The sequence below is a fragment of the Dendrobium catenatum genome, unplaced genomic scaffold (genome assembly GCF_001605985.2).
Source record: "Dendrobium catenatum unplaced genomic scaffold, ASM160598v2 fragScaff_scaffold_1220, whole genome shotgun sequence".
Classification (NCBI taxonomy): Eukaryota; Viridiplantae; Streptophyta; class Magnoliopsida; order Asparagales; family Orchidaceae; genus Dendrobium; species Dendrobium catenatum.
The window spans coordinates 11,123,256-11,135,292 of NW_021319682.1; the positions used below are offsets into that span (position 1 = coordinate 11,123,256).

Sequence of the window (12,037 nt, forward strand, 5' to 3'; positions counted from 1 at the left end):
GACTCGAGTTTTAGCTTGAGCTCGAGCTCGGTATTTGACAGTTGAGCTCGACTCTAACACCTCCTGACTCGAGCTCGACTCGACTCATTTGCACCCCTAATGAGAACTAGTAATTCACCATATGATTTAAAAATATTATTATTAAAGTATTTCGTTAGTCATATAAGAACTTTGTTAGGTCTTCTTTATGCATTTTTATACATATTCATTTAACAACTGCTTCATATCACTTATAAAGGTCTTCCTACATTCTTAACTTTAAATAAGAAATTTCACCTCGATCACTTACTCTGAAGTTCATCACACACACTCTATCAAATGATCATATATCTTTCAAAACAATAGAAATTTAGACACCTATAGAGTCCTGTCACATTATACTAAAAGTCACAAATCTTCTAAAGCATATCATATCGGTGTTACGCTTGCTTACACACAAATATTATATATCACATAATATAAAAATAGTTATGAACTAATAAAGATGACCATATTATTAAGTATCAAGACATTTAAATCATAAGTTGTACAAACACTCATGAAGTATAAGAAACTCTCCTCCTTGTCTTGTTTCACTCAACTCATCTAATAGTGAATTAACACATACATTTTGCCTTTAGGATCATGAACTTGTTATTATATACCCTTTAAAGTTCGTCTTCTATTTATAAGCTAGCTGAGAAGAAATAAGTATAATGATCTCTACTTAAGCCATTATCTTCGTTATGAAAATATGATCTCCCATGTTGTTGTGTTAATTACCTACTCCCTACATTAAGTAAGGTCTTAGAATGGTTAGGATTTGTAGCACACCCACATATTTGAGTTTTTTTTCAATATTTGGTTTTATAACTAGGCTACTATAAAGATTGAAACTCAATGTGGAAAGCACAAATAAGCTCCAAACTCACTAAATGCCCAAAATGTCTCTATCCAAGTAACTACTCATGCTCTAACTTGACCACAATCATTACTCTCCACTCAACCAACTACTAACTAGTCAACATTTTATTGACTATCAACTTCTCAACCTATCAAAATCTTAGTCTTCGTTTGGAACGGCTTTCTTACTGCTTCTAAAAGCAGTAAGAAAGTCGTCCCAAACGAAGCCTTACTTTGAAATTACTTGGATAAATTGGTTCACATAATAATGAATGGATTAAGTTAGATTAGAGATGTCAAAGTGGTTTAGACAAAAGTTAGTTTAATAATTTTGGCCAAATATTAAACCATAAAATGTACATAATGTTTTCATTTGGTCATCATTTTTTCATAGCCCAAAAATTGAGTCATGAATCACCAAAAAATTATTCTCATCAATCTGATTGTTTGATAGTTTGATTAGTCATCTATGTTGAACTTAATGAGACGCAAAATCTACAAGTTTTCATAATTAGAAAGTTAATTAGTGACATCATTGTGGGTAACCACCACTAAACCACTGCCATTAGTTCTGAGTTGACCTTAGCCCAATCAGTCCAATTGAGCAAGCTTAATAATTACACTATTCATTTATATTTCGATCATAGATGCGCACAATTGGCTTCATTCATTATCAACATCTAAAGGGAATATTCCATCATACTTTAGTGGATAACAAAAATTCTCTACTCAAAATTTTGATGTAAAATTTTGTGTATTCATATTCTCTTTAGTGATTATGAGTGCTATGCCAACAATTTAAGACAACAGAGATTAGCTCTCTTCTTTCTCTCAATTGACTATTTGTTTTTGCACAACAAAGAACAAAATAAATTGAAAGAAAAATTATAAAAAATGCATATCATTGGTATGGTGAAGAAAAAAAATAGATAAACAATTTATAATAAGAGACAGGGGAGAAACTAGCCTCTTTTTTAAGTATGGACAAAATAGGATTATAAAATATATAATCTTATGTATGAAATAAAAAAAATTCTTAGAATTTGGGTAGCTGTATTTAAATGTGGGCAAAATAATTAAAATATTTATTTTTCTAAGAAAAAAATTTTCAGTGTGATAATTGTCCACCCTGAGCTCTTCATAGTTCCACCCCGATAAGAGATCCTTATCAAATTTTCAATGATAAAATATTCACTCTCATATTTTTTTTCATTAGTTACTTATAAATATTATAGTTATATGTGTAAATTACATTTAATTAGTCCTAATTCTTAAGATTTAGATAAAATTTGTCTTTTAAGATAATTTTGGGGGATATTTGAAGGATTTAACTCAAATAGAATTTAATAAAAAAATAGAAATTTACTAAATATTGAGGGTGTTAGATTATGAAAAATTGTTTGGCCAAAAAGATGTTAAATCATGTGAAATTATTTGACAATGCAACTAATGATTTAAGATAATTAATTCATGAGAAAAATAAATCTTATAAAATCATACTAATTATATATTAATATAATAATTAATTACCAATTAATAAAATATTGCGTCATTGAAACATATAAAATATTTAACTTTTAGGTTCGATTTGGTAGCAGGATTTAGGCCGGATTTAAGCAAAATCCAGCCAAACAGCCTAAAATGCAAAATCAAATCTCACGGCAAATGAAAGCAGCCGCAGACGAAAAATTCTATCTTTTCATGCTAAATCCCGAATTTCTCAAATCCTATTTTTGCTGGATTTACAAAATTTGTTGGCTCGACATGAAGAGTTAGCTCGTTAAATTCTTTTTATACCCAAGCAGTCACACGTGATTTAATAGGATTTATAATGAATGTTACCAAAAAGTTTTCAGGATTTAGACTCCTCAGGATTTATGAAATATGAATTTAGCATATTTATGAAATCTTACTTAAATCAAATCCTGGGTGCTACTCTTAATTTCTAAACCCTAAATTTAAAAATTAATTATCATTATACCAAAAATTGAAAATTTTATTACCTAATTGATTGATTCTCTTTCCCGGTGATGCACTCTACAAATTTTCTCTCATTTTTGCTGACTATTTCTATAATTTCTCTGTTTTTTGCTTTTCCTCGTCGCCATTTCCTCTTCGTATTTCTTCTTCGAAGCGGGTTCGCGTGCGGATGTGGAGTTTTCGCTAAAAAGAAGCTTTTTTAGGCATCCTTGGACGACTTTGTTCCTTTCGCATTGGAAGTCACGACGGGAGCTCGTTGCGAAGGTAACGATCTTTCTCCCTTTTTGAGCGCTTCTTCGGCCGAATTCCCTAAATCCGCTGACTCCGGGATTTACGGGAAAAGGTCGAAAACGCGACTTAAGGTGAGATGTGAGCAGGCGTTTTTTCGCGTTTGGCAAGATTTAACTCAAATCCTGCTCAAATTCTGCTTAAATTATTTATCCAAACTGCCCCTTCATGCATTTCTTGTAAATTTAACGGATTCTTTTGACTTTGAAATGACTTTTTATGATTGAAGGTGGAGATCTGAATGTCTGGTTTGTCTTCTTGATGACTTAATCTGTTAAAGTTTGGAAATTTCATGCTTTGTTCTTTTTTTATAATGCAAATATGGAACTCTCTTCACGGGTAGTTTATGGATCATTGAAAAAGAAAAACAATTTTTTGATAAAGCGACTGAATTTCATTTCTAGTAAACAGTTGTGATTATTAATGAGTTAATACAACTAAGCCTGTTACTATGTTAATATCTGTGAGGATATTGTAAATTTGGTTTGTGTTTATAGTCCACAAGTTTGATTATAAGGTAATTGAATATTGAACTTTTAGAAGAGATGGATGAACCCTTACAATATATTGTTAAGAGATGATAAATATTGGAAGATATTTTGATGGTCATATTGTGGTTTTTGATCAAATTTGGTCAAGGAGCAAGCAATGAAGATAATTTTATGGTTTAAGCCGGCATTTTTTCATATGTTTTTGAACTCATATAGTTCAAATGCTTTTGCCTACATACCCAAATCTAGGGACATAACCCTTTTTAGTTTGCCATTTAGGGGTTTAATTCTCGCTTATATTCTATTGGCGATGGGTTCCTTTGCAAAGGAATGTTGTCTATTGTATCGAAGTTCCTAGCACTTATATTTAGACTATTGGTAGCTCCTATAAGATCTTCTCATTGGTGTGAATCTTATAGGCTAAATACTTGATCTATGATATTTTGTGTGATTTTTTTTTTCCTTTAGAGTTCACATTTAAGATGCATTATGGCATTTTTAGCATCCATTGTTGCATGTAGGCCGCATGTCTAACTTGTTTGCAATCAAAGTTTCATTGACTTTTTAATGGGTCACTATATATATTTTATCGTGTCAAAATTTTGATGCTTTTGTTTCGATCTTTATCGAAGGCGGGCTTAGCATTTTAAGTTTGTGTTGGAAGGTTGTTCAGGCAATGGTGTTGATCAATGAGGTCATACAAATGCTCAGTCAGTAGATTTCAACTTGGCATTTGTTAGGGGTGATTGAAACTATTGGTCAAAGTAACTATACAATTGTGGAGAAATCAATTTTTTTAATAGATGTTATGACTATTTTAATATTTGAAAAAGCCAAATCACAACTTTATTACATATACCACATTTTAGTAGATCTTATTTTATAAAGCTATTTTTCTCATATAGATTTCTAAAATGTAACAAAAAAAAAAAATAGTAACCAAACAAAAGTGTAATAGTGATTTGAAAAGTGAAGTAGTGAAAAGTTGCCAAAAATGGAGCCTTAGTTGTCTCCTTAGAATATGCTCCAAAAAGTTCCATAAGTGTCTGCCTGGATTATTCCCAAGGTAATCTCTTGATGTTTTCTTGCTAATTGATGTAAAAATCGATCTATATGAGCATTTTGAGTTATGTTGAGATTTTTTATCTTATCTGATTTGACTAGATCCCATGTTTTATGCTATTTTTACATCTTAGTCTAGTTCGTTCTTACATGCAAACAAATTACCCCAGGCGTGCTGCTCTTTACTTAATTGATTAATTCAACGAGATCAAACAAGTCGTATAGGAGTAGTTGTTGGAGGACGCCTTTCCTGTTATAAGTCGCTTTAGATATGATTAAGAACTAGGTGGTAGGTTGAGCTTGATATGAGTTTAGGTAAACTTGTAATCAAAATTATTTGGAATAAAGTGTTTACTACTTAAATTGGCTCATATTATAAGCTACAATGTTTGTTAACGCTTAATGTATGGTCTTATGACTTTACTCACATTCATCTTGATATATTGCTTCAAATAGCAGTGGTTCCTTGTAGTTAAGATAAGTGATGGTAAGTTGATGGAAAATTTTCTAGGGTTCATGAGAAGAGTGGTGGAAGGATTAAGGCTAATGGACGATTAGGGAAGGGTTGACTAAGTGAGGATTTGTTGTCTTATTTGGAATTAAAACTTCCTTGTCATGTATGGAGAGGTTTTCTTTGTATAGAAGGGGAGATGGCTTTGAGATCAAAGGTTTGAGTTGTTAGGCAACTAATGAAGTTGAATGTAAGTGAATTTATCAAGTGTGGAGAGGGATATGGGTTTTTGGAAGTGGCTTGGTCAAAGGTTGTCTGCAGGTTTTGGCTTTTGGGAGTGGGTGTGGCTTGGTTTTATGCGAGGAAAAGGGGTTTAAAACCTTGAGGGTTTGGGGAATGGTTAGGTCACAAGCAGAGAGGGAGGGGAGAATATGTTAGAATCCAAAAGCTAGTTGCACATTGCCACACATAAAGTTCACAACTTTGCTATCAATCAAAGGCCTTTTCTTCATTGAATAATGGGTTATAAATAATTAATGTGAGCAGCAAAAAAAGGGGATAGTATTATATTGAAATTTTCTTTAAATAAAAAACTTTCCAAAAGTGTTGTCCCCCCTCCTTGAAATGCTAGCTGCAATTCTAGAAACAATGCTAATCACTTCAAATTTGAGGTATCCAACATATTTTTTTTTATTATAATTAAGATTTAAGAATCATCAATTTTGGGATGATTGAGAGTTTTCAAAATGATTTTGTCATTTGAAAATTATTCCCTCCAACCTTATGTGGCTAGCCCCTCCTATTACATGGAATAAAAATAAAAATGTGATTGAGTAAAATCCTATATCAATAAGGCTAATGATGGTGATGTATTTCAGATAGGCATGCATACTCTTGCTAGCGTTTGCTAGGGTTTGGAGGGCATTTTGTAGGGAACTTTGCATGGAAACTCGGTTTAGGCCTCATATTTTTGAAAATATTATTCATTTAAACGAATGGAACCTTTTTTCTAGGTTGTGCTTATTAACGTTGTAATCGATTTCATTTGGTATATGTTTTCCTTGCTTAATGCCCGAATTTTAATTATTTCATCTTGTGGGTCCTCATTTTGGTTTTACATTCAATGCTTTTGCTAAAATTAAATAAGCACATTAAAAGAGAAGACTCTAGTTTGTAGCCATGTAAGTCTTCTTCGTTTAGCTACTCTTCTTTGATGTTTGGCCATTCATAAGATATCTTTTTACATTTTTTATAAAGATCATATGTTTTTTAGTCCCTTTTAAGACATGGCTTGCGACATCCCAAACAAACAATCTTTTCCATTTCTTGTTGTCTACAGGAGTTCTTTCCTGCATTTCCTGCAACAATGGGTGACGATCTGATGGAAAAAGTCAGTTCTTTTGGTGAGCGTCTCAAGATTAGCGGTGTTGAAATGGGCAGAAAAGTGACTGCTGGAATGAGCTCCATGAGCTTTAAGATGAAGGAATTCTTTCAAGGCCCAAGCCAAGCTGACAAAATTGTTGAGGAGGCTACCTCAGAGAATTTGGAGGGACCTGACTGGGATGCGAACCTCGAAATCTGTGACATGATCAACAGTGAGAAGGTCAATAGCGTTGAGTTTATTTGTGGTATCAAGAAAAGAATTATGGTGAAGAATCCAAGGGTCCAGTATCTTGCATTGGTGCTCCTTGAGACATGCGTGAAGAACTGTGAGAAAGCTTTCTCTGAAGTCGCAGCAGAAAAGGTGCTTGATGAGATGGTAAAACTGATAGATGATCCTCAAACAGTAGCCAACAATCGGAACAAGGCCCTTGTTCTGATTGAAGCATGGGGAGAGTCCGGAGATGAACTTAGATATTTGCCAGTTTATGAAGAAACCTATAAGGTATTGAAGTTTTACTATTAGATGCACAATTGTAAGGACTACTTTCAATTAGCATACATGAGGGCTCTAGGCATGTTTCTCTGTGAGCTAAGATGCTTTGGTTATAGAATAATTAATGTTCGTCCATATCTTTTGGCTAAAAGTGGTTTAAAGGGGTAGCATGACCTTTTAGTTTTTGCAACTTCATTCAAAATTTCAAAAATATACTGTTTTGATGTAGAAATTTTGCTTTTCAGTAGCTTCACTGTTCATAAACCAAACAGCTGTAGGACGCTTTTTTGTAGTGTTTTAAATATATTATATTATGCAAGGGTATTTATATTATTGTTACTTGACATATTTTAAGGTAATTTGCTTTTGTGGCTAACTTGCTATGATTGTTATTTTTGCTATTAATATGATAGGAAATACTTGAGTTCGCAAGTAACCCTAACGGTAATACTCAAGTTCGCAAGCAAACCTACCACGAATTGATGAAAAACAGCGAGTATAGCACAAAATCTGGGAGAAAAAAATAGCACCAATGATAGATAGTAATACAAAAATCAAAGCCAAACAAGCACGGAAACAAGATACAAGTGATCCTCAATTCGAGAGGAGGATCGTCTCTCCCAAATCTCTAGACAAGAGAGTCTAGGGCACAAGTCGCCAAGAAATCCTAATGGAGAATCAAACAAAACATAATCCCTCCCTAAATATCTCATGCTCTTAATATAAAAACTTTCCTAATCAAATTTCCCTCCTCAAGCACTAGCCGCCCCCTCCTTTTGAATTTGAATTTCATTAGGCTAGTGTGACCCACCATGTGGGCATGCGAGAGCAAGGGAGGCAGACAGATTGCGCCGGTTCACCCTGAACCGGCCTAACATAATAACTTTAGTGTAAAATCCTGTCATTTTTCTAGGTAGGAACTAGCAAATTCTACAGCAGCATGGTTCTCTCAGCTTCTTAATTTTGGCAAAAAATCCTCAAATATATCCTTAATGGCATGTGATATAATGTTGCTCATACTAGATTCATATATTAATTTACTTGTTTTGTGATATATTTTTCTTGTAGAGCTTAAGATCTAGAGGTATAAGGTTTCCTGAATGTGATGCTGAGAGCTTGGTTCCAATCTTTACCCCTCCAAGTTCAGATCCAGAGACAGAAGCACTGCCAATACCAAATTATCCTGATTCTCCTGTGCTAAGTTTTACCGCTGAACAAACAAAGGAAGCTTTTGATGTAGCTCGCAACAGCACAGAACTTCTTTCAACAGTTTTAACCTCTTCTCCTCAGCAAGAAGCTTTAAAGGTGAGCTATTTTGTTGAATTAGGTGTTTTCCTTGAAAAGAAATCAATTTATTTATCTTAATTAACATCATATTTCCGTTTTCATTATAGAACATATTTGTTTCTGATACACATCCATTTTTGGATAATATTTAATCTCCTAACTGTTTGGATGTTTTTTTTTATGATATAAAGATATTTCCAAACATCTATGGTTTGTAAATGAGAAGTTTCTTTTCTTCTTAAATTGATTTTTAACTCTTATGTTTGTAAGGTTATGGTTTATCTTATGTTCATTTGAATGCACTTTGTCATGATTCTGATCGTTTTATTTACATTTTTTAAATTACCATCATTTCACCTGGATATGTTAGGAACTCTTACATTTAGGGTAGGAACCCTGCATATAGAATGAACCAACAACCTTAGCCTTACTACCATTGTAAGCCACATACTTCAATATGATCAGTTCTTACATCTGATCATGATTAAAATCTTGGAATAGATGAAGAAGGATATGCAACATCTATAATGATTTTTTATTCATTATATAATATTATTTTACACACATGTAGATACATTTATTTCATCATCATCATTACCATTAATCTTGTCCCAACATTTTGGATTTGGCTTCATGAATTCTCATTTTGCATTTGTTCTTGTTGAGTTCTGCTCGAAGTAAAATCATTTTAACTAACTTCTATCCATAATATCTATGGTGAAACTCTTTCTATTCTTCCTCGTGCTAATTATAACTATCCATTTGTTGTGCATAATCAAATCACTTCAAGTCTATTTTCAATTATCTGATCTCTAATAGATGCCATTCTAAGGGCATCTCCAATGGAATAGCAAACAACCGTTTGCCGTTCTTCCGTCGCTCCAACCGAGTGACAATTTTGACGCTATTTCATCACAAGTGAACAATGCGACGTCAATATTGACGTCGCATTGTTCACCCGCCATTTTTTTTAATTCGAAAATTATATAAAATGAAGTATGGGAAAGAATATACTAAGAATTTTTTTTTTTTTTTTAGAAAATGAAGTTCGGTTAGAGACAAGTTACTGCATTTTGGTGTATTACTATATTTTGGAGTGAAAAATGAATTTTTTGGTTGGAGATGCCCTAACCATACTCTAACATAATTATTTTTCAATTTATCCTTTCATAGTTGACCACACATCTATATTTACATTATTATTTCCTTCTTTCTCAACTTATCCATCAACTTTTTTTTTAATACTTGATTCATACGAGTCGTCGACCTAATTACAAATCCATAAACTTTGCCCAAGTATCCATTATAATCATTTTTTTTGCATAATACTCTTATGACAATCTTCCCATCTTTAAATGTGTAGCTCCATGAACTTAAATTATTTTGTTTCATATAGGATGAGCTGACAATTACGTTGGTGCACCAATGCCAACAATCTCAGTATACCATACAAAGAATCATAGATTCAGTTGGTGACAATGAAATCATACTTTGTGAAGCTTTGAATGTAAATGATGAGCTACAGAGGGTTCTTACCAAGTATGAAGACTTAAAGAAGCCTTCGGTTATTCATTCAGAACCAGAACCTGCAATGATTCCAGTTGCTGTGGAACCAGAGGAATCTCCACGAGTCAGTAGAGAAGAGAATCTCATCAGAAAACCTGCCGAGTTTCGAGCAAGGTCAGGTGAAGACGATGACCTGCTACATGACCTTGATGAAATGATTTTTGGAGTGAAAGGGGGCAGCTCATCAGAGGACCAAGAGATGAGAAAGAAGAAGCATCAGTATAAGAAGGATGATCTGATCAACTTCTAATCAGATAAGAGGAATGAATATTTATATATTTGAATGTGGATTTCTAAGCAGATTTGTGGAAAGTTTCTGTGATTATAGGAGGAATATAGTGGCGTTGGTTGATACTTAATAGTATATGTTTATGTTATTATTATTTTCATTGTTTTTTTGGCTTAAAGATTGATAGGAACTGTAGTTTTTTTTAAATATTTTGTGAGATATATATTCTTGTTGGTAAATGTGAAACTGCTCTCAGCTAAAATGAATGTTGTGATGCTTATAGGGATAATTTCATGAAAATTCCCAATGGCTGATTTCAAGATAAATTATTCTGTGCGAACTCCAAACGTAGAGGATCATCGATATGCTGCATATGGATTGTGTATAAACTAAATATGAATTTTGTATTTGTACTTTGTAGATATGAAGCAAATATCAAGACAATCATTAGTTGTGAGTGTTTACAAAATATTTAGTGAGCATTTTTTACATATCTACAAATATGAAATCCATACTCAATTTATACGCAATCCATATGCAGGATCCGGACGATCTTCGACGTTCGGAGTCCACATAAAATAATTTTTCAATTTCAAGAACCTTATTTGCAAATATATTACAGTAAGGAACTGCTTAAAATCAACTATAAGTCATAAGTTGTTGAGCAAAATAATATGATTTAAGATTTTGTTTGGGATAGCTTTTTTAAAATTTTTAAAGCATTTTTTTAGCATAAAATTAATTTTTTTTAACAAATTGCTTTAAGAAGCATTGAGAAAACCATCTCAAATGAAACCTTAGGACATGTTTCTTCTTGCTATTTGTTATTTTGTCCCATTTTATTCAAGAACTCTTCAATACACAATATGCATATAAATAAAAGACTAGAGTTTTCCAACATTACAAAGCCATCACACTAATTTCAAACTCCAAAAGGGGCAATAAAGTTTTTCTCTTCACTAACACAAGACCTTAAAATCAAAGGGTATAATTACGCTATATAATAAAGAGAAGTGCACAAAAAGTTTTATACATTACAACAAAACTGTTTGTTTAGCAAATAAATAAATAAATAACAAACAAGTGTATGCCAAAATTTTGACAACAAAGAATAACATATATGGATGATTATTATCAAGAATGCCTCGCACAGTGAGTTTGGTAAATCTAAGGCTTCGTTTGGGACTACTTTCTTACTGCTTCTTAAAATAACTTTCTAGTACAAAATTAAAATTTTTATACTAAAAATTTACTTTAAAGGCAGTAAAAAAGGCGTCCCAAACGAAGCCTAAATCTCTATATATGTGTAAATCACTATGGTCACTAACACCATGGCACCGGTAAACAACCCTTGACATTCTTACATAAAATTACAGTCGACTATGTGTTCTTGAAGAGGAAAATTACTGAATCTAAGCAAAAGTAGGTGCCAAACACTCAGCGACCACTTCTGCAAGGTTTGGATTTTCCAATGCCGCAGCTACACGTTCTTTGTCATTCAACTGCTTGTTCACTACAATTTTGTATGGGAAGACAAACTGTAACTGCAATCTGAAATGATACTATTGAAGACAGATGAGGATGTAATACCTGCAGCTTCTGTTGCATGACTTCCAGGTGCCAACCTTATGTCAATCTAAAGAACGGAAAGAAAAAGAGGAAATTTTAAGCAAACTAATTGTTGGGAAATAGGCAGAACCAAATTCAATTACCATATATATACATACACACAGATAAATGGAGAAAGCCTGCACAATACTAGTATTCTGCTTGGAAACGTGAAAATAGATGTTATTTGGCGATGTATTTAGCAATGGCTTGGTTCATAGCTTGACCTTTAATATGTAATTGGCTAGCTTGTCACAACATAGGTATAGGATTCAAAACCACAGCAACAACATCAAGCCTTTGTCCCACTATGTGGG

General features: G+C 33.0%; 2 protein-coding genes across 3 annotated transcripts in view; one reads left to right on the forward strand and one right to left on the reverse strand.

Annotated features, from left to right (window-relative positions):
* Positions 1–6,510: 6,510 nt before the first annotated feature.
* Positions 6,511–10,351, forward strand: LOC110115192 (TOM1-like protein 1). The gene is made up of 3 exons (XM_028699085.1): positions 6,511–7,039; positions 8,099–8,335; positions 9,714–10,351. Exons 1-3 carry the CDS (start codon positions 6,521–6,523, stop codon positions 10,131–10,133), a joined length of 1,176 nt encoding a protein of 391 aa, XP_028554918.1. The 5' UTR covers positions 6,511–6,520; the 3' UTR covers positions 10,134–10,351.
* A 733-nt stretch (positions 10,352–11,084) lies between these two features.
* The window catches only part of LOC110115172 (protein AE7), a 14,132-nt gene continuing 13,179 nt past the window's right edge, over positions 11,085–12,037 (reverse strand). For both annotated transcript variants that reach the window (XM_020848329.2, XM_020848330.2), the window contains 2 exons: positions 11,703–11,748; positions 11,085–11,625 (listed from right to left, as the gene is read on the reverse strand). In XM_020848329.2, the coding sequence (XP_020703988.1) occupies positions 11,525–11,625; positions 11,703–11,748 (147 nt within the window). In that variant the 3' untranslated portion in view covers positions 11,085–11,524. The remainder of the gene's footprint in view (positions 11,626–11,702; positions 11,749–12,037) is intronic.